This window comes from Ascaphus truei, chromosome 2, assembly GCF_040206685.1.
Source record: "Ascaphus truei isolate aAscTru1 chromosome 2, aAscTru1.hap1, whole genome shotgun sequence".
NCBI classification, from domain to species: Eukaryota; Metazoa; Chordata; class Amphibia; order Anura; family Ascaphidae; genus Ascaphus; species Ascaphus truei.
In genome coordinates, this window is record NC_134484.1 from 270,931,411 (window position 1) to 270,954,818 (window position 23,408).

The 23,408-nt window shown below is 39.6% G+C and overlaps 1 protein-coding gene and 1 long non-coding RNA gene across 3 annotated transcripts in view; one reads left to right on the top strand and one right to left on the bottom strand.

The window, feature by feature from the left end:
* Positions 1-4,339, bottom strand: part of LOC142487262 (uncharacterized) — a 29,675-nt gene extending 25,336 nt beyond the window's left edge. The window contains exon 1 of the long non-coding RNA XR_012799178.1: positions 2,642-4,339. This is a non-coding gene — a long non-coding RNA (uncharacterized LOC142487262). The remainder of the gene's footprint in view (positions 1-2,641) is intronic.
* The window catches only part of ANKRD33B (ankyrin repeat domain 33B), a 111,999-nt gene continuing 91,369 nt past the window's right edge, over positions 2,779-23,408 (top strand). Inside the window, exon 1 of one of the 2 annotated variants that reach the window (XM_075586227.1) lies at positions 2,779-4,404. In XM_075586227.1, the coding sequence (XP_075442342.1) occupies positions 3,838-4,404 (567 nt within the window). In that variant the 5' untranslated portion in view covers positions 2,779-3,837. The remainder of the gene's footprint in view (positions 4,405-23,408) is intronic. The other variant, XM_075586226.1, reaches the window with a different exon arrangement.

A 23,408-nucleotide genomic window follows, 5' to 3' on the forward strand; every position in this document is an offset into this window, starting at 1 on the left:
AAAAACCTCAAAATAATAAAATTTGATTACATCCAAAGTTAATAATATATACACAAACAAATTAGGTATTTACATTAGGAATAAATAAAATCCTCTATGTGTTGTGGTGGTGGAGACATACACAATTAACGCTATCAAAAAGTCAACTCATAAGTACTTATAATGGATATATGAGACAAGAGCAATAGATAATATAGGAGAATCCAAACTGTATGAGGGTGCTTGGATAGATATCCTACTCTGTTCAGGTATAGAGTACCCTGTTTATTAAATCATCATTGGCACAATAGTAAAAAAAAATCAAAAAACAAGAGTATCCAACACCCAAACACATGGAAATGAGTGACTCAAGGTGCAAAAATAATATGTTGGTGTGCAGAGTATTAACATATATTGTGAATATTTACAATGTTAGCAGCTATAAGTAACAAATACTCTCCACCTACAATTAGTGGTATGGTGTATATATAGCTAGCAATGTACACAAATATATGTATATAATCTCATACCTGCACAAACCAACTGCAGCATAAAGGGCAATTGAAAATGGTTGTCTAATAAATGTGAGCAAACACAGCTGATCAAATACCCGCTTGTAGGCAGCAGAGACGCTCCACAGTGGAGAGAATTGCACTCACCTCAAATGCAGTACCACGCTGTAATGCTAACACAGAACCATGACATGACCATCATAAACATAATGATAACATAATATAGTGGCCACGGAGGACCAATAGATACCAACAGGTTTTTCTACCTCTGCTATCTTTGGTAATTTGCATATATTATAGCTTACCATCATCATGCCACTACAATAAAGAAAGTTTATAGCACTATTCAAAGAAAAAGGTGCTTCAATACTGAAACTTGGTGAGACTGTCACTGGGCATTTCCCAGGCTTGCATTCAGACTATGAATCCTTGAAACCCCTCATGACTCTTTTGATGAATAATACATTGACTTTAGTCTACTTCCTGTCACATGTTCCAGTTACAGTGTCTCATGGCAAACAACTCTGTGTTGGTAATGTCATGTGAAAAGGAAATCCCCTACAGCCAGCAAGTATTGAATATATGCCACAACAAATTAATTATAGTATTCCCACAATAGATTATTTTAACATACATAAAAATTGTGAGGAATTTCTATATTAAAGATTCCGTGGATCAACAAAAATATAATGACATAAATATAATATTATTTTTTTTAAAAGCAAATGTCCATATTTCTGTTACTAAAAAGTGAAAAGCAAAGTTTCTGAAAAACAGAAGTGAATGTGCCTTTGACCCAACAATACAAAAAATATGTATTCCTAAAGCAGCAATCTCATCTAAATAAAAAATAAAACATATTTACAGCATTGGAACCGAAGGGCCCTTCGGAATTGAACAGTAGCTCTGGGGCACTCTCGGGTTCCAGATATATTTCCTGGTTTTGTTACTGGTGATTTGGTGGCCATTTTGATTTTCCTTCTGGGAGCATTAACATTGATAGGAATTTTGGACACTGGGGTGTCCCCAGAACTAAAAATAATGTGGTTTAATCCCCCCCAAATTCCAGTGCTGTAACTCAAACTATATTTTAGAAGGTCTGGTTACGTTCGTTTATTTAACAGCACCACACAGACAACTTTTATCAGAGACCAGCAGTAGCCTATAAATAACCCTGTAATACCCTAATAGTCTTTGTAGTTGGTGAACTTGATTTGAAATCCCAGTTGGCTAATTATAATCACTGGCAAGTCACTTTATTTTCCTTTTGCTAGGTGGCGGCAGCTATAAAATTACCACCTTGGTAGTTTTGGGACCCCTGTAGATATAGGCAAATGTTTCCAAATTTGATTTGCCAAATTTTTCGTGAAAGTTCACATTACCTTTACATTTGTAAAATCAGACTTAGGTGCATCATAACAGTATATAAAGGGCCCTGTGAGTCGTGACCTTGCACATTGACTTTTATTGGTTGGTGAATTTCCAACTGCTTAAAATGTCCTCCTAGATCAGCAATGCTCAACAGAAAGAAATCTAAAAGCATATGATTAAAGCCCTCATTTTATTTTAAATTAGGGGCAGCCATCTTTGATTTGTGATGTCAATTATGACACCTGAAGGAGAAGTACATTCAAATGTATTACTCCGGCTCCTGCACAGCAAAAATATCTCTCACCCAGGAAAGAACACGTTTAGGATCTTTAAATAAAACTTAACAAAATGCACCTGTAAGGAATTTAAATGCACTTCTGCTTTCCAATGTCACACATGACATCACAAATCAATGATAGCTAACTATTGAGGATAATTCACTATTTTAGCTTTCATGTTGCATAGCTCCTATAGCGTGCATATCATTTCTTAAACATTTTGCTAGTTAATTTTCAAAATAGGGTTTTGACATTCTTTAAACTGAAATGTAAAAGTCACTACCAGATCTCTGTAACCCCAGTCATTGTCTCAGGAACAAACAGGCGAATAAAGAAGCACATTACTTTATGCTAAATAAAATGTAATAAGCACACAAAAAAATTACACAATTCATACCATTTCCCAAAAAGAGTGCAGCCAGCATTTCTGCAAACTCCTTTCTCAATCTCACAATACCCAGCATGTCACCATGTTTACCGGAAAATAAAGGCAATTCTCACCTGCTAGTTGTGCACGATTACGTTTCTGTTTTGCAAGAACTAAGATTGACAGCTGCACATTTCCCATTTAAATCTCTTTTAAAATGTGCCCCTGATGTCAACATGCTAAGCTGGAGCCTCAATCTTCTCAGAGAAATGATGATCGGATTAGTGAGCTGGAGTTTTCCAAATGTCTTTCTCTCTATTCACATCAGATGCTAAGCACTTCTTTCATATTGTGTTTTTTTCCCTTTATTTGCTCCTTCCTATTTTTTAAACCTATCTTTACGTCTTTGCCGCATGAAATGTTTGTACCTTCGAGGTCAATAGAAAAGGTGGATCCAATATTTTATACCTGCAGTAGCAAGCCTTTCTTTCACGTGCCTAATTAATGATTTCACTCATCAAAATCTAAGGATCATGCACCAGGTTCGGAGCGGGGATTCTGTTTATTAGAAGGTTGATTGTTATTGCTTTTCATTTTTTTTTTTTTTATGATGATGATGGGGCTTCTAGTGTATTTTAGTGAAGGAAAGTCCCATTCAGAGTGTAATTTCCAAGCATCATGCTTTTGAAAAACAAGTCATGTTGTGAAACCAGCCAAACCAAAAACCTGTCTATTACTTTCACATTCACTTGTTTTTTCCTTTTCTAAATCTTTGGAATCTTTTTTACTCAGAAGACAAAAGCTTCCCTTCTGCCTGAATCAAAAATGCTTCTCCAGAGGGAGATCTCTTACAGTACGTACTCTCATGGCAGAAGCTACATTCCCTTCTTTCCTCTAGTTATTTCTGTGAAAAGTTGGGCAAACTGTTTTTTTTTCCCGATTGGAAATTCCCAGTTTAGGAGAGATCACTCTGCTTCACAACACATCTCCATGCATGAAGAGGAAAAAGCAAATGTGTGTTTGAGAATGTAAAAGCAAGAAAATTTTGGTAATTTATAAGTGAATTGAGGACTCCATCCACTAAAAAAAAAAACCAGACGAAGACAAAAAGCTTGTTGAATGCACCCAGAGACGTCACCTGTTTGGTTAGAAGGAACCTGGGAGTTCGGAGACATATCATTTATCTCTACAAACCCAACACAGGACCCAACATCGTTTATGATTTTCTAATGGATACTGCTCGGAGACTCTTCTTGGATGGATTATTACCTTAAAATAAATAGAGAGGGTTGCTAATGGATTGTTAAACCCTCCCAACTAAAAAAGACTCATGGTGCTTCTCTCAGGAGCAAGGAATACAGGAGGGGAGTCTAGAGGAGGCAAAGGTAAGGGAGAAGTTCACCCCATTGGGGATGGAGTAGGTGATAGCTGCCTAGTGAAGGATGCTGAACAGGGGGCAGAGGGAGGAGATGTTGATATTCCCGGACATGGTGGTCTTCTCTGGCGGGGAACTGCAGACCCTTTGCCACAGCTCCTGGCAGCTATCCCCAATCTTGAAGGTCGCAGCGCTAGATCGAATGGGGATGTGGATGAAGAATGTGAAGAGTATGATGACTTCTCTGACCTGCCAGACACCAGGAGCATTGCATCTGATGACTCGTTTTACCCACCGGATCTTGAGACCCGGGGTAGCTGGCTGCATGGCGAGGAAGATGAGGAAGATGATAAAAGTGAAGGATATGATTATGACAGCTTCAAAAGCTGGGGGAGTACGGAGAGCCTTGAACCCTTGACTCTATTCAAGGCCTGTAGCAGCAATAATGTTATTGTGTTGAAAGCCCTTGTGCGCCAGGGATTGAGTGAAGAGGATGTACGAGAAACAGACAGGAACAACAGGGTGAGTCCACACTAACTCCATACACAAATCATTTCTTTGCGCCTTTTTCTATATTTTCTCACACTTTTCCCTTCTAGGGATGTAAATTTCTAAGGAACTATGGAGTAAATGTAAAAGTTTAAAAGTTTTAGCATTATGTTATAGCCATTTTACGTATCAATATCCATAATGCGTATCCCGAAAGGTGCTTAGCGTTACAATGTTCTCGCATTCACAGGAAAAATATTGCATCAATAAATTTTATTGGACGCCTGGGTTACTCATAAGCAAATCATATGGTAATAAGCAGTTCACCCAACAAAGGAGATCCTCAGACCTCCGTTCATGTGATCGTATGGGAATAATGCTTTGATATTTAAGACTTTCCAAAAGCTGGTGTTGCACACATCCAGACACTGATTATCATTGAGTTCTGTATGGGAATAGCTTAAGAGCAATATAGTAATATTATAGGACTTAACCCTTTCATTCTAAAATGTTACGTGTCATACAAAGATAAATATTAGAATTCATATACGTCTGAAATATATCAAACTGTATTATGGTTAGATACTTGAAAACGAAAGGGAACTCTCAGTGTATTACTTCCTGGTAAAACATTTGATAAATTATTAAATAAATAAATGTTCGTGTGAACTGATAAGGTATATAATGTAATAATGACTGTATTACGTATGGATGTACAATAATGTATATCCATACACACCTCAACAATAATGATTCTTATGTATTTTTTTTATTAATGTCAAATTACAATAAATGAAGAAAGGACACAATACATAATGAGAAAAGTTAAGACGTGTAAAATGTTAAATTTGTCAATATTATAATATGATTTACATTAGCTTTTGGCAAGATACATGATTAATGAGTTTTTATAACATGCATTAATAACATGCGTTAAAGTTTCACCGATGCGCATGTGCAGTGTAATGGAAAATGCATCTCTGAGATATAAACATCCCTGTTAATAGCGCTGCTATTTTGACGAACGGACGTTATTTTTGCATCTTATTAGCTTTGAGGATATTGTTAAAATGAAGAAAAATAGCGTCTGTTCCCAATTTTGGTAATGCATTATTAGCGCAAAAATGATGGAATTCTGTGGATCTACCACTAAATCTGTGAGATTTGGGGCTTCTCAATAAAACAAACATTACATTTGAATAGAAAACTATTAACTTCTATGAATGAGGCTTTATTGAAGCGTATAAGATTACTGCTGCAAAAAGGAGTATAAATCAGTAAGACTTGGCATGTCTGCTTTAAAAAGTAATAATACATCTTCCTATACATGCTTTTGCATCTCTGTACATGTTTTTCAGGCACAATGAGTCACTGCTCCTGAAAGTTTACAATCTTATTTTTAGGAGATAAAATTACTTGTCCAAGGTCTCTGGAAGCTTACACCAGGTTCTTCATCTCTAAATTACTTGGCACTACCGCTAGGCCTCTTATTTTTACACTGCCTTATTCCTTGGTTCTTTCAATGACAAATTTAGACTTGCCTCTGCATTGAAATAAACACAGCTTATATGTTGCACTACTTTTGTAAGTATAGAAACCATGCTCTTTTTTAGTAAATGTAGGCCCTTGAGTTTTTTTTAATGCTAATTAATGCTGTATGTTAATCCGTTCCCTTATTTGCTGCCCTCTTGACAATGTATTTCTACCTCACGACCCTCTCTCTAATGCCTCTACCCCATCTGCATTAAATATGGTATTCAGACCTCTGCCTAATTATACTTTACGTTTCCTGTGGTAGGTTCCAGATAAAGCAGCCTGATTGATAGCAGTTACTGTTTATAGGAATTGCAACTGCTACTGTATGCTATCAATGTTAAAGAGATTATTCACAAGGCACGATTCTATGAAATGCACTATATATATTCCTTTAATTTGGTGCTGGGAAGTCACGTGCCCTGACTCCAATGACTGATCTTGGGCTACTTTTCTAGAAAATAGACACAGTCAAGACAAAGGAGCAGACACACACAAGGTTCTGAACTTTCTTCTGACGAAACGCCTGCTAAGCCCCAAAATGTTAACTAAGCCAATGATCTGTGATTGAACTATGTTTAATAAAATCTGCATTTTATCTGCATTCATTTAGCCGAGTGCTATTTTTTTCCCCATTTCAACTATTATTAGTCTGTGTTTGGCAGCTCTGTCTAATAAGGGTTTTGAAGCACCAGCATAGAATACCTTTTATTTGTACCCTTGTTTGCTGCAAAATTTTAAGTGGGTGCAGAGAATGGACAAAAATAAGGCTAATGTTCATCAGGTATTCCCAGCACAAGAGGGACTGTTAACCTGCTAAAGGTCACACTCAATAGTTATGAGACTGGAATGGTCTTCTGTTCATGGTACTGGATGTGTTATTCAGCCAAATCCTGACAGCTGTCCAAAATGCTACAGTGATAAACTAAGATATTCCTGCACGGTGCTAGACTTACAGCACTTACAGACTTACAGCACTAAGGCACAACACACCCAGTTATACATAGAGATTGAATAAATCTGCAATTAAAGGGATTAATCAACATTTTGAAGGGTTTTGACTTCCTTTCCTACCCCTTGGACAGTATCCAAGGCTCACTGCCTCAGTGACATTGGGGAAAGTATTAACAATACAACACACTCCCCCCTGAACTAGTACTCATTTTCATTCTTCCCTTTTTTCTTGTGGTGGTAGCTCAGTAAGGCAATATTACACTAAAAATAGGGTTCTGGAGAAAAAGATCAGCAGTTGCAAAGTTTAGCAGAAAGAAAAAAATCTGTTTGTCTAAATAAAAGATATTACTGCTGAAACATATCTATCTATCTATCTATCTATCTATCTATCTATCTATCTATCTATCTATCTATCTATCTATCTATCTATCTATCTATCTATCTATCTATCTATCTATCTATCTATCCATGTTATAGTACTTGCTTTGGACAAAGACATTTGGTTCTTTAAATTCATTACGGGTGCAAGCAAAGCTGGAACTTTAATAAGCTAGTTTTACCTCTATAGGTACTTTACGATCTACTTATAGAATTTGCCTGCAGATAAAAACAAATTGCCCTACCTAGTCTGCCTATTTTCCTAACTGTGAAACGTCAGTCCCGATGTGATCAGTGGCTTACTTTCCTATTTAGGATAACCTCATGTGTAGCCCAAACTTTTTGAAATACCTCACTGTATTAGCCTCTTCCACCAGTGTTTGGAGGCTACTCCACGAATCCAGCACCCTTTCCAGGAAGAAATACTTATTCACATTTCCCTTGAGCCTTTTGTTATTGGAATTTTATCATTTACTTTCCATTTTTCTCCCCGGTTCTTTATTTTGTGAATTTCCCAAGTGTCTTTGACTTTTGAAGAAATGTGGATTTATTATTTTTATTGTTTTGGAACACTTAGAAATAGGCAAAAATTATGAAGAACTATTTTATAGCCCATCCATGACACTAAGCACTTTGCTACTTTGTAATACAGTATGTTGCTGCATTGTTCCTTAAGCTGCTGACATGTATGAAACAAACACTACATTACATACATAATATGCATTGTGTATTTAGTGATTTGTTATATTTTATCAAGTTAGGCTATCAGATTTGTTAAATATAACTTTTTAAATGTATTCATGTTAACCAGGTCCCCAACAGTCCTAAACTTAAGAAACTACTGTTGCAGGAGCAAACCCTAGGATGGAAATAAAAAATGTCCACCAACAGGAAAAGAGCAAATTCCCTTCTTGTAAAAACATAGGGGCCGATTCACTAAGCTCCGTTAAGTAGCTTTAAGAGCGCAACATACCCTTTAAGACTGATAAGGCTGCAGTGAGATTCACTAAGCAGTTATATCTGCGCTTTATCGCTCTTAAAAGGGCCCTTGGCGCAAAATGCGCATGATCAGGCTATTGCACTGCTTTTGCCAGTACTAGAGATTCACTAAGCAGCGCTAAGTGAATCGGCCTTAAAAAACGCGCCAAGCAAACGCGCCAGCTAAAGGCAGGCGCAAAAGAAGCTGGACTTAGAAAAAATTTCTTTGTTTACGTTTTTGCAGGCACACCATCCATACAACAGTCCCGCGAGTGTGCCCGTGTGATCCCCGAGGGACTGCGGGGGTCCCCGGGGGTCCGCGGGTGTCCTGGGGTCCATGCGGGGGTGTCCGGGGGCGTCCGGGGGTGTCCGGTGGCGACCGCGGGCCTGCGGTACCAATGGTGTGCCCCCAAAAAATAAACAATACTCTAAAAAAATACCCCCGTCTCCTAACACATACACTACAGTAATGGGCAAAAGTACTATTATCCACATATGGATAATAATGCATTTGCCCATTAAATATACATTAATCACAATAAATACATTTTGTACTCACCCTTGTCCGGCACCCACGATGAAGGCCATCCGCATCTTCCTCCCCGTCCATACACTGGGGTGCTGAAAAATATACACAATATAAGCACATGTTTTTCAATGCCCAATCAGGACCATATGATGAAAATGTGACGTCATAGGCCTATAAAAGCCAATGTCGTCTCATTTTGAAGCTAGACGGCGAGGAGGAAAGACCTCCTATGGAAGAAAGAAGACACGGGCGTGGCGGATGAAGATAAGAAGACCCAGAAGAAGACAGAAGAAGACAGAAGAAGACAGAAGAAGACGTAGAAGACCCCCACTATGGATTACAAATAGAAGAAAGAAGATACAGACACTTGTGGATTGTAAGGGTTTATTTTTTTTATGGTTACTTGGTTCCTGTTGTTGGATTACCTGTTCGAGAGCTTCCGGTTCCCCTTGATTTCGGTGAGTGGTTCATCTAATGGTAAGTAAACAAAATAAATGTATTTTATTTTTATTTTACAGGTTTTTTGGAATTTTTTTCATGACCTCCATTTTTTTTTATGTCCATTTATTTGCCCTGAATTTATGTATATCACTATGGATATACATACGTACAGGACAAGTCAGTGGTTGAATTGTATGTTGATTTTTAATGTGATTCAATTGTTTTTTATGCTCTTTTAGTGCACCTGTATTTATGTCTGTAAACTATAGATGGACATACATACAGGTATAATAAAAACGTGTTGGCTTGCCTTGTTTGGATGTTTTTTGGAATTGCAATTAGCTGCTTTGTATAAAAATGTGTTTCTAATGTACAGTTCATTTTTTCAAATGTTTATTTAAAGGCTCTTTGCTATAGATTATTTTATTGGCTTAGTTTTGGAAGATAGATTTAGTTTGATAGTTACTTTGACATAGATTATTTTTCACAATGGTTTGTTTGTAGGATTTGAAGTGTGTAATTGATTTGGATTGTAATTGATTGGTGATTGGATTAATTGATGCTAATTTAATTGTGTTGATGCTTTGTTTTTCTTTAATGATTGTATTTGTACCTTGTTTGGATTAGTGTATTTGATTTGGAGCATTGGTTGACATAGTATACATGATGCACAGATTAATTGTATCATGTACACATTGTCAAATTGAGTGTTTGTATTTGGATTTCTTAGATATTGATTTTGCTTGGTGCTATTAGATATTGGGAGAGATTTGTATTTGGCCATGTACAGTATTTATTTGTACATTGGTTAATCATGCATATACAGTATACAGTGGCGACAACCTTTATTCTAACTCGGCTAGCTCTGCGAATTTCAGATTATCCCGGTTATGTGCGGATTTGTGTCATTTTTCACCCGGAGTGAATTGCGTTATTTTCGCGCCCGTGATTTAAGCATTTTATTCTCGCTGTCTGCAATACTGCAATGCCGTGTAAAAACTCATGGGGGCGTTTGCGAGCTGCTGTCTTTGAAGTCTAATACCTTCGCGGTTCAACCTACAGTACGTCAGTACACAGTCTGTGCGTGCGCACGCAGTAATAGTAAAATTGCATATTTAAAGTACATGCATTTGCAGTGCTGTGCTGCTGTACGGTACTGTACTGTATGTCTCATTTGAAAATTGTTGAAATGCATAGGCGTGTACAGTACTATAGCATTGTAAAGGGAACCCTCGCTACTGACATTGTTTGAGTAGCCCTTTTGGCAATATTGTATCTCCTTTCACATGTCAGTGCTACACACTGTATCAAACATTTAGAAACATTTAGAAACCATACACTGTATCATTGCATAAACAGTACTTACCTGCCATGTTAGAGGGTATGGAGCTACAGTAGCCTAGAATTTATTTGGGATACATACTCCTTTTTGGTCAACCCTTCCTCCACCTTATTTTTAATTCGCCGCTAACATAGGATTTATGTATTGAGGACCGTATATTTTAATTGAGGATCTCTCCCAATAAATTTGTTTTTAACTTGATTTCATTGCACACATTACATCTCTCCCACACCATTCCTTTGACCGTGTGTCTGGTTTGAATCACATTCCTGCTTGACAGCAGTAATTTGCTGCGCATGCGCTTGTAACTTCGCCCACCACTGCTTGCTTACTGTACCTGAGTGAGTGACCCGACCAAAAAGAAATTTAATGAAAGAAATTAAAAATAAAAATTTTTTGGGTTCCAGGTTTCTGCTCATTCTGACTTAGCCGTTTCAAAGCAGCACGGCTTTCTGCTCCATTACGGTCAATGATAGGACCCTCCTCGCCGGCGTGACCCTTTCTCACCGCCATTACTGGTCGGACCCTGTTGGGATCAAGTGAGGGGGTTCCTAACATCTATGGGCAAAATGAATTTTATTTCTAGGTGCCCTAGAACAGAAGTTCCCACGCCAATTGGCCGTGAACTTGACCGAGGCCCTAGTTCCCACGTCAATTGCGCGATCATTGCTCTTTTTTGACAATGTTGCCGATCTTGCGGCTTTGCGGTCTGGCAGTAAAAAAACACACAACAACATCTCCTTTATTTATGTACAGTACAGCAGGTCAAAACATGTACAGTACAGTAGAGAACAATACAGTCCAGCACAACAGTATGGTCTTACTGTACCTGTGATTACCAAAAAACTTTTTATGGTAAATTTTTTTATTTTTCCTTTCTCCACAAGCCTGCAAAAACCATCTCACTGTATAACGATATTCAATTTGTGGAATGTGAATAAATATTAATCAATAATATATACTGTAATATACTGTATAATATACTGTATATTGTATACATACTGTATAGAAATATTATTTTTCTTTCTGTACAGTATCTTGTTCCTCATTCTGTGAACAGTACAGTACTTCATTGAGAGAGGAGAGGTTTTGTGTAGAGTATACGTGGCGCTTTGCTCATTTTCTGCAGTTACTGTAGTCATTGTGTTTTTAATCCGTCCCTAACCAAACGTCAATCGTTTGACTGCGCCTGCGTGTACTCTAATCCTTTTAGAGATGGGAGCTTGCTGCTTAATGCGCATGAGTCACCCACCCAACCCCCTCTCTCCACAGAGTCGTTAATATTCTGAATATTGCCATTGTGTTCTTAATCTGTCCATAGCCGAGCTACAAAGCCTCAGTGCGCCTGCGTGTAATCACACCACCCCCCCAACCCTTAGAGGTTTTGTTTACGGTAACGCTTTGGAAAATCCCTTCTCGATTTTGAAATGGAAATCCGATTTGCACTGCATTGTGAGAATTGAGAGTAAAAAAACCATAAACTGATTCATGTTGTTTTGTCATTCATTCTTATTCATTGGTGTACTGTAGGGGTGGGAGGGGGGGTTTGTGGTTGTTGTCAATGATTATGATTAGCAGGAAAGTGAATAAATATTTATTTTATTTTATCATGAACTAAAAAATACAAATATAAAAATAATCATGAATAATACATAATGCAGTCTTTATTAAGCTCTTTTGGCAGATTGAAATTGGATAAACATTTAGAAAACATTTGTAAAACATGGGGAAACATGAATAATGCACATTTATAAGAATATTATTTAATAATATATACTGTAATGTATAATATATATATATATATATATATATATATATATATATATATATATATACAGTATAGTAATATTATTTTTTCCGTCTTTATCTTGTTCCTCATTCAGTCTACAGTACAGTAGTTCATTGAGAGAGGAGAGGTTTTGTGTACATAATGACTGCTGTTTATATACTGTACATTATACTGTACAAACAGATTTGACTGGACACCAAACCCCACCTCCCCCCAGGCCACCATTTTTTCCTGAAACGACAAGAAAACAAAAAAATAGTGCAGTTACTGTATGTGCGTACTGTATTATGGCATTGTGTGATGTGTAGTACTACTGTAGATGGCTGGTGCTGCTTTCTCTGGAAAGACAAAAATTGAGCAGTTACTAGGCAGTTACTGTAGTACTGTCAAACTAGTCTACTGTATACTGGAACTACTGTATACTCTGACTACTGTTAAATGCTATGTACTAGAACCTGGTGGCTGGTGCTGCTCTCTCTGTAAAGAAAAAACTGTAACTACTGTATACTCTGACTATCTGGAAAGAAAAAATCTGTGCCATACTTACCTGTATCATACTGTACTTACAATACTACAGCACAGTACTACTTTCCTGATGCTTGCCCATTACGCGCGATGACAATGGGCAACACAGTGGCAATATGGTCTATATATTTATGGCAGCGTTCCAGGGTGAGTACATCGTTCCAAAAATTCATTATGCCTTTCAACAACTCGTCCTTTTTGGAGGGTTTCGCCACTTTCCGGATATGGTCCTTCAGCTGTTGCCAAACCATTTCGATCGGATTGAAGTCTGGCGATCTGTCATTGGAAAAAAAGGACAATTAGTTTAAGAGATTCAGTACAGTACACAGTGAAAACAGTGGGGAAAAAATGAGACACAGTTACCGCACTTACTCCGCTGGCGTCTTCACCCAGTTGATACCGCGCTCAAGGATATGCGCTGTTGATGCGGTGTGCTTCGGATTGTTGTCCTGGTAGAAGCGGTGACCATTGGGGAACTCACGTGTGATGTATTGCACTATCTCAGGGACAATGTTGTCTTGGAAAAAAGCTTTATTCATGATTCCTATAGCAAGAAAAGAAAAGTGCTCAAAAAACTGCACAATAGTACAGTACAGTGCATACAGTAAGGCAACACTAGTAAAGTACAGTGCATAAGGCTAGATTATATTTTATATATTTTTACCTTCAAAGATGGCAATGCATCCTGGTCCACGCCTAGAGATGGCACCCCACACATGCAGCTTCACGGGGTGTTTTGGCCGCGGCTTCAAAGATATGCGGCCTTTTTTGTGGAATGCAAAGCTTGCAAATCTCTCCAGCGACACAGTAGACTCATCAGTGAAGATGCAATCCTGGAAAGTCTCCCCACTGTCGATCCATGCCTGGGCCTGGACCACTCTTTTGATTTTGTTTGCGTCCCGTATCATGGGGTACGCTCTGTAATGACAAGGAATAATTTTTTTAGCGGCACAGTACAGTACAGTACAGTTTCCTAAACAACACGTTTACCTCCTGTACTGTCCAGTACTAACCTCACACGTCCATATTTCCATCCAATGCTGCATCTCATCTTCTTTATGCTGCTCTCGGATACAGTCAGATTGTGCTTTTCCTGCAGAGTGTTTTTAACACTTAATGCACTCCTCTCATCATTCTCCTCACTTATTTTGTCCACCAGAAGAGTTGTCTCCCTACAATGTAAAGAAAATATATTGTTTTATTAATATACAGCAATATAAAATGTATATAAATATAATGTTGTAATATAAATATAAATATACCAAAAATATTTACTGTTGTACGATAAATATAAATATACAAAATATATATACTGTTGTACTATAAATATAAATATACAAAATATATATACTGTTGTAATATAAATATAAATATACATCCTATATATACCGTTGTACGATAAATATAAACAGTGTTCGACAAACCTATACATTTGCTCGCCCCGGGCGAGTGGATTTAACCCCCGGGCGAGTAAATATTGGCCCAAGCAGCACACGTTTGGTACTAGGTGGCGAGTAGATTTTTTTGTGTGGCGAGTAGATTTTTTGGTGATTTGTCAACCACTGAATATAAATATACAAAAAATGTATACTGTTGTACTATAAATATAAATATACAAAATATATATACTGTTGTAATATAAATATAAATATACAAAATATATATACTGTTGTAATATAAATATAAATATACATCCTATATATACCGTTGTACAATAAATATAAATATACAAAAAATGTATACTGTTGTACTATACATATAAATATACAAAATATATGTACTGTTGTAATATAAATATAAATATACAAAATATATATACTGTTGTAATATAAATATAAATATACATCCTATATATACCGTTGTACGATAAATAGAAATATACAAAAAATGTATACTGTTGTACTATAAATATAAATATACAAACTATGTTGTAATATAAATCAACAGAAATAACAACAGTATTAGATACAGAACTGTACTGTAGATGTACTGTACTGTATGAACTGTACAGTACATACAGTTTTCTATATTTTTTTTGTTAAGTTTTATAAATATACTTACGCGTTAGTTACCCTTGGTGCCCTTTTGCGGTCTCTGTTTTTTCCGTATGCATGATAGTACACGGTGGTTGCTGGCACAACGAGGTCAGAAGTAGCTAGCCAGCGCTGGATAGCAGCAATTCGGTGTCCGCTCGTGTACTTCTCCTTAATTCGCATGCTGAGCTCCTTTGAAATCTTTTTAACAGGCATTGCTGCGAGTAGAAAGAAATACAAATACAAGAATGTGTATTCGATGTTTAGTCGATGTGTATTCTAAGTGCAGTCAATACACAAAATGGATGGTGTATTTATACGGTAATGACTCACATTAGAGTACACCCACTTTCAACACCTGTACCTGGTCGCCATGCATAAAAGGTTACACACTTTGCATAGCCCACCACTCGATGATCTTTATCTGAACTTGCCCTTGTCCAGATACTGCATTGTGCCACCTGCTTCTATAGAGCAACCCCGATTCTATGGACGCAGGAACTCACTCGCCTCTGCCGTGCCTGTCAAGCTGAAAAAGCGAAAGGCGGCAGCCGTTTCCAAGCCAAGGCCAAAGCGACAGGCTAAGGCCAATAAAGAAAACCTTCTGCTGACCCCAAAGGCTAAGGGTTTTCTTAGACGTCAGCTTTATTATGTCAAGAAGATTTGCGGTGATGTATTCTCGACGCAAAACGATTGGCAGCCAACCCATTGAACCCGCAGACCACTTCCTCAAATACGCTTCGACGACTCTGCTGCCGCTGTCCCGGGAATCTTCAGCCCGTCTTCTCCACCCCCATCTTCTCCGGTTCCATCCGACGATGCCGCCGCCTCTGAAATCCACGGGTCACTTTCTCCTTTGCTCTTAGCCGACTCTGCTTCTTGCCCGGAAATCCAAAGGTCACTTTCTCCATCCCTCTTCGACGACGCTGCCACTTCTCCTCTACCGGGTATCCACAGGTCACCTCCTCCACTCTTCCTCGATGTCGATGCCGCTTCTGTCCATGGAACCCCCATCTCATCCTCCGTTGCACCCATCCCCCCAGATGTCCAGACGCCATGCACAAGAAGCAGCTCGTTAGACCGGATGCTGAATGGGATAAGTGTGGATCTCCCCGGGAATTCTATTGTGCTAGCAAAGATAGATCTGCTTCTGGAGACAATGCTAAATGTGGAGCAACGGATGCTACAAATGGATCAACGGATGGATCGACGGATGGAGAAGATAGAGGCATACATAGCGGGCTTACATTATTTGCTCGGTGCTAATGCCCCTGTTTCCCCGACGCCGGAGCAGGGGGGTGACATGGATGTGATGAATGGGACCTTCGACCCCCTTCCATCACCAAGCGCACCCCTTCCACCAGAAGATGTAGTGTACATGTATGATGTTGAGGAGGACATGACAACCCCGTCAAGACCACGCCAGGAGACAACACGGCGACCAAGACCAGAGGAAAGCTTCATCCCAGACAACCTACCACTGCCCGTCGCCTCAAGCACACCCGCTCCCAAAAGACCTACACCCGCTCGCATCGATACGGTGCCCGACATCACCCTGTGCGATCTGCCACCGAAGCTCAGGGAGAAGTATAGGGTGAAAAGTGCTGGTGCACCCCACAAGTATGCCTTGTTCATATTTAAGCACCATGTTCCCTACTCTTTGTACTGCGACTGGGCCTTCAAAGTGAACTACGATGGGAAACGCGTAAAAAAGGCACTTCCTGTCAATTTAAGGAAAAACATTCTGGATGAAATGCGGCGCTTTTATCCAATTACAGATCCTGTAATGAAAGGCGTTCGAGACTGTATTAATGGCGTTTTGCGCCATGCAAGGAATCGGCCATGGATGGACAATGTGGAGTACTTTCTATGAGACCATACTGTTGTGCTGAACTATATTGTACTGTACATGTTTTGACTTACAGTACCTGCTGTACTTAAACAAAGGAGATGTTGTTGTATGTTTTTTTACACAGGACATGCACAACTCCAGTCCGTGGGGGCAGCAAACAGGCATGGTTTTCAAGGTTGTCCTGAAAACCTGCCCTGTTTGCTGCCCTCGAGGACTGTACTGGTGCAGGTCTGACTGACAGTGTTGCGCACTATCCCACTGTACTGTACTGTATACTGTGTTTCTTTAATAAAGGAGATGTTACTTAAAATGTTTCAACATTGTACAGTATTTGTAAATAAATGTTTTTGCACTTACTCCACCAATAAAAGAACATGTTGATTTGTCTTACATTGTTTCAATTTGCTCCTTTGATAGTGTAACAAATGTCGAGGCTTACTGCACTGTTTTTTTACTGCCAGACCGCAAAGCCGCAAGATCGGCAACATTGTCAAAAAAGAGCAATGATCGCGCAATTGGCGTGGGAACTAGGGCCTCGGTCAAGTTCACGGCCAATTGGCGTGGGAACTTCTGTTCTAGGGCACCTAGAAATAAAATTCATTTTGCCCATAGATGTTAGGAACCCCCTCACTTGACCCCAACAGGGTCCGATCAGTATTGGCGGCGAGAAAGGGTCACGCCGGCGAGGAGGGTCCTATCATTGACCGTAATGGCTGAGAAAGCTGCGCTGCTTTGAAACGGCTAAGTCAGAATGAGCAGAAACCTGGAACCCATAACTCCGGTTCTGTTCAACCTACAGGGCTCAGATTCGGTCACCATGTAGTCCTAGTTCTGGCAGGATTGCATGGTAAATAGCGACCCTCTCGTGGCAACAGAACGGAGTCAGGGTAATGGTAAAGTTAAGGTTTCTGCCATTGACTTGCATGGCAGAAAAAAGCCACTTTTGTAATGTGCTTTTAAACTGTATTTTTGGATCTCCGGTTCAGGGGGACGTGGAAGGCTGATATTTGTCCACTATGGCAAGGGTACTTCCGCATGAGGACCAGGCAAATTTCGACCCGCTCAGACCCACAGAACGGATTATTTTAAATTATATTTATATATTTATATTTTAAAGATATTAAAGAATGTATTGTATTTTGGGTCGAGGACTGTAGTGGTGCAGACTGTTTTGCACACCATCCCACTGTACAGTATACAGTAGGTATTGACTTGTCGTTCTTTAATAAAGGAGATATTGCGTTTTGCTTTTTTTGTGAATTAAGAATTTGTTTTTAAAACATGTGACTGTAAACAATACTGACTGACAAATGTTTTCACACATGTACTGTAGCAGTAAACCATACACCTGTTGACGTTTTGAATTGCTGTGCACTTCAAATATATTTACATTGTACAGTATTTGTAAATAAATGTTTTTGTACTTACTCCACCAATAAAAGGACATGTTGATTTGTCTTACATTGTTTCCATTTGCTCTTTTGATAGTGTAACAAAATACAGTGTTTCTAGAATGTCGAGGCTTACTGCACTGTAATGTATACAGTAGACATGCTCAGTATACTGTAAGAGTACTAAAAAAAATAGAAGAATAGAAACACACAAACTGTACTGTACTGTATGTACTGGCAGTGTATACTGTAGAAAACACATAATGTAAGTGATACTGTACTGCACCGACACACTTTATTCGAGCAAATACCCAGTATGTACCTGGCAGATACCTGGAATGCGCCGCTCCTCACCTCTGACAAGCCCCGTTGCGTTTGCCTTCCCAGCCTGGGTTCATGCCTGGCTGACGGGCGGCTGATCTGTTAAATGATAATGATTAGGATTTAATAGGCTGCAATGCTTCGCGTGTCTACCAGATGGCATAAATTCATGAATTGTAATGCAGTATATATATATATACTGTGCAGTATTGCAGCCAGGGGGAATAAAATGCTTCAATCCCTGCTTGGAAAATACCTCAATGCACTCGGGCAGAAAACAGTCACAAACCTCAATACACCCGGGTATACCCGAATTCGTGGGACTAGCCGAGCTCGAATAAAGTGTGTCGCCAGTGTACATGTAGAATAAATGCATAGTTTTATTTTTTGGGGTTTATTACACAGTATACTGTACGGCCGGAAAACATCAGCATACAGTACTGTTTCAGGTACAGTATTCTATCCTAATCAATAACAAGGGCAAAAAACTGTAGACGTGGGGTTTTAAATCCGATTCAGCAATGTGCAGGCATTGTCACACAACGCGATATTATCCATCGAAATCCCCCTAGTAGCCGTTTTCTTTTTTGAGGAAAAACAAAAAGAAAAGTTTTAATGTACAGTAATGCTCAGCCCCCTAAAGAAGTACCCAGCCAGCCCCACCAATAATTTTCTCCTGTTCACATGCGCATGCGCCTAGCGTTCCACCAATTGTACAGTACTGTAGAAGCCGCTCAGCCAATGATATTGCTTACAGGAGAATTGCTTGACTTTGGAATCCCACCGATATTTATACAGTATTGTTAAAATAAAAAAAAACACAGAAAATAATACGGCAACAATACTCACCATAGTATTTCCCATTCAGCTGGCGCCGGCGCCGGTCCACTGCCGGTCCAGCTTTCTTGATCATCCACGTCGATAGTTTGCAGCGGGACTAGTCCACCTGTAGTCAGCTGATGAGGCTGGAAATTGCTTAGGTACATGCAAGCTTCATCGAAACTGCACGCGAAATCCGGCTCAGCCTCAGGCTCAGGCTCAGGGTTGTCACTGACGGCGGGACCGTCATTGGAAGCCGGTGCTGGTGCATTGCTTGGCAGCGACTGTCGTTTCTTAGTTGGTTTTAACACGACCCTTCGCCTTTTGCCGCCTTCATGATCATAGATACCGGAAAAATCCGGTGATACACACCAATACCCTCCAACAAATTGTGGCTCAATACGATGAAAACAGGGATCGCTACATAACCTTTTCCTTACTGCACGCTTCCACGTATGAGGAGTTGGCGAAAATTTGTAAGAGTCATAGTTTTCGATAAAATACTGATAAATTTGAACAACTGTTGCCATCTTATCCTCTGTTGCATTAATCGCGGCACATATCAAATACGCGTAACTTCTGTCGGGTTTTTGGAAAGCGGGCTGCACTTGAACACTCATGGCGGGTGGGTCTCTGTAGAATACTGTAACCAAAACTGGTCTTTGTCTTTCTTTAATATGAAAAGCCTAAATTGATACATTTTTGCAACCTCTTCCTTCAGTCTCAAGGCCAAGTTACAATAGCACACTGTGGTATCTTTTTTAAATGAAACACCTGCAAGTTGACACATTACTGAAGCGCATGCGCATTACAATTCATGAATTTCTGCCATCTGGCGGACACGCGAAGCATTGCAGCCTATTAAATCCTGAACCATTATCAATAAACGCATCAACTTCGCGTCAGCCGGGCATGACCCGTGGCTGGGAACGCAAAATGAACACGGCATGCACCAGGTGAAGAGCGTCGCTCTTATAACAGGGCCTATATCTCCTGAAATAGCGGGTCCCCGGACCTGAAATGAATGCGGTTCAGCTCAGGAGACTACTGCTCATGTACGCTAGAATTAAAAATCATATTTGGACTGCACGTTCGCCTGTAAGAGCCGTGCATTGAGACGCAGCGTCTCCATGCAGTTCATACAGGCTGCTTTGTTTATAATAGTAAACGCGCCAAACAGCCTTAGTGAATAGCGCTTATGGCTTCACCCTTTTGCAGCCGAGCGATGTAACCCATTTCAGCGCTACTTAACGTAGCTTAGTGAATCGGCCCCACAGTCATTTATTTTTAAGCATTTAAGTTGCTGCAGTCCAATGCTAGGAGTTCCCTTGGTTTATGTATTTATAAAAAGAGAAAGCCTTCTGGAGGTAATAGGAGCTTTGAAAAAAAAGAAGATGCTTTTGAGAGAGGGAAGCAGTAGTAAAAAAAAAAAAAGAAAGAGAAGGCCTTTGGGAGGGGGTAGGATCTGCTGCTCTAACATATTAGACCAGGGGTGACCAACTCCAGTCCTCAAGGGCCACCAACAAGTCAAGTTTTAAGGATATCCCTGCTTCAGCATAGGTGTCTCAATCAGTAGCTCAGTCGTTGACTGGTGAAGCAGGGATATCCTTAAAACCTGACCTGTTGGTGGGCTTTGAGGATTGGAGTTGGCCTCCCCTGTATTTGACGAATGGTAAATGGTATAGATGTTCCATGGCTGAGTATTTTATTGTAGTTTCCCTATATTGCATTCTTGGGGGGTAATTCACTAAGGTCCATTGCGGTAAACGCACCTGATTCAGAGTTAACTACCATTGATGTCAGTGGCAGTTTACCCTCAACAGACCTTAGTGAATTTCCCGCTTAGTTCTGAGCCTCCTTGTGATGGACAGTCAGTGAGACGGAGATTATGCTACAGTTCACATGTGAGAGGTGTGGTGGCATCAGATATGCAGGAATAAAGAAGCTAAGCTCAAGCATTGCAAGCTAAGGAGGTTCTATAAAAAGAAGCAGCAACATGTAAAGAGGGGGATAACAAATGAGTCCAGAGTCTTTCAATAATCCTATTACTTCATGAAATGCTTGAAGTACCACTTTAGCCATTTTAAATTAATATTATGACCCTGTATTAACACAGCTCTAGGCTTTCAATTTATTTTCTTTACGCATTGAACTAGTGTTCTTGCAATGACATTTATAAAAATCGCTTGGGCTGCATAAGACAATAGTTAATTAATGGCTGGGACTTTATAAGGCAGTACTTTAAATATAAGCAATGGATTTTTGCCTCCCTAACCCTTATTGGAAAATGCTGTGTTGTGTGATGGTACTAGGGGAGTTGTTTATTAAAGTGTAATAGTGCTGTAAGGGGCACTATTGGACAGAAAACTCCCATTGAAGTCTACTGAAAGTTATAGCACATTAGTACCAGGAAGTTGAGGTCAACGGCTCTATTTATTGATGAGGACGCCATCATTTTTCAACGCGTGATTTTCTTGGTAGATAAAGATTTTCCTAATGTATAACATTAAAAAAGGAATAGATTAACACACATTCCCAGCTAGCTCAAACTCTCACACCCACCACATCGTGAATATAGATTTATGTCAACAAGAGAACTACTGATCGTGGCAATTGTATATAACAAGCAACAGGGGTGCCCAATGCTACATCTCATTGACAAAACATATATGGTAAAAAGTATAAAGTAAAATACTTCAATAATAACAATAAATACTTGGTTATTTAGTTAACCCTTTGGCCAAAGCGTCACCTTGGCGTTGGTATGCAGGCTTATGACGCTTTGGCCAAAGGGTTAACTAAATAACCAAGTATTTATTGTTATTATTGAAGTATTTTACTTTATACTTTTTACCATATATGTTTTGTCAATGGGATGTAGCATTGGGCACCCCTGTCTCTTGTTAAAAAAGGAATAAACCATGTTCTGCACCAAATCACATCTCTTCTAGAAACCAATTTAAATATACATATATGAGCACATTAACATGTCTCAGACAGGTCTGCACCCCTTCTTTTCACCGTCATCTCCTAGCATACAGCGCTTCCACTGCAGCAAGGGATTCTGGGAAGGGGTTCATGTCAATATGGACTTGAAGCAAAATGTGACCATTTGTGCTCATTTACATGTAATTTCCCAAAATCCCTTGCTGCAGTGGAAACTCTGTATGCTAGGAGATAACTGTTCTCATAAGTGATTTTTGTTCATTTTCATATATATATAACTAGAGTTATAAATGATCTGCTGTGTGCTACCAGGGAGATAAACAGATATGAGAACAAAAAACTGTGAGGTATTCCGAGGTGGTATACCTCGCAGACAGTAATCCCTATAAAGGTGCACCTTGAAATACCTCACAGTTATTTGTTTATATATATATATATATATTATATATATGTAGCCCTCTTTCCTACGGCTCTAGAGTAACTACTGGTACTGTACACACCTGCTGGCTCAGCGAGATCTGGGCCTCTGCTAGCTGGGAACCTGGGGCAAGAATAATACTTTTGGCAGCGCCTCCACTTACCTAGGATCCCCAGTGAGTGAGATTCCCCTAGGTAAGAACAATAGTAACACACTTCAGTTTGGTAACCGTTTACTGATACGCAGAAGTAAAACCTTATCTTATAACCATAAGTAATAACGCTCATAATACGTATATCATGGAACTGGGGTTACATGCAATAACATCTACCCGTGGCTCGGCCACTCTCCTATAGAGAAATGTCACTTTCCCGCCACCGCGTGCACCCCACACCGTGTCCACTAAAATATGTATATATGCGCAGTTCTCTGGCCACTCCACCCAGGGTCCCCAAAGAGTCCTCCCCAAGGTGGGATCAGCGCCTGCTGGTACCGGTGTTGGTGCACTTATAAAATACCTTCCGGTCACTGCGGTGACCGGTAACAAACTTCAAAAAGGATCCGCCGATCCAGTGCAGGCTCACAAGACTGTCACCACCGCAGCTCTGCAACACTGTGTCCCTATCGTCTATACAGTAAGGTTAGGTGTCGCTACCAATATAGGGCAACCCTGCAGCACCACAAGCTAGGGTTACTCAGGGAATACACTGGGGCCTGAGGGGAAATCTGGCCTACGCAGGTGGGTCACTGACCCCCTGCACACACACTACCTCTCCCCTTGCTCCTCC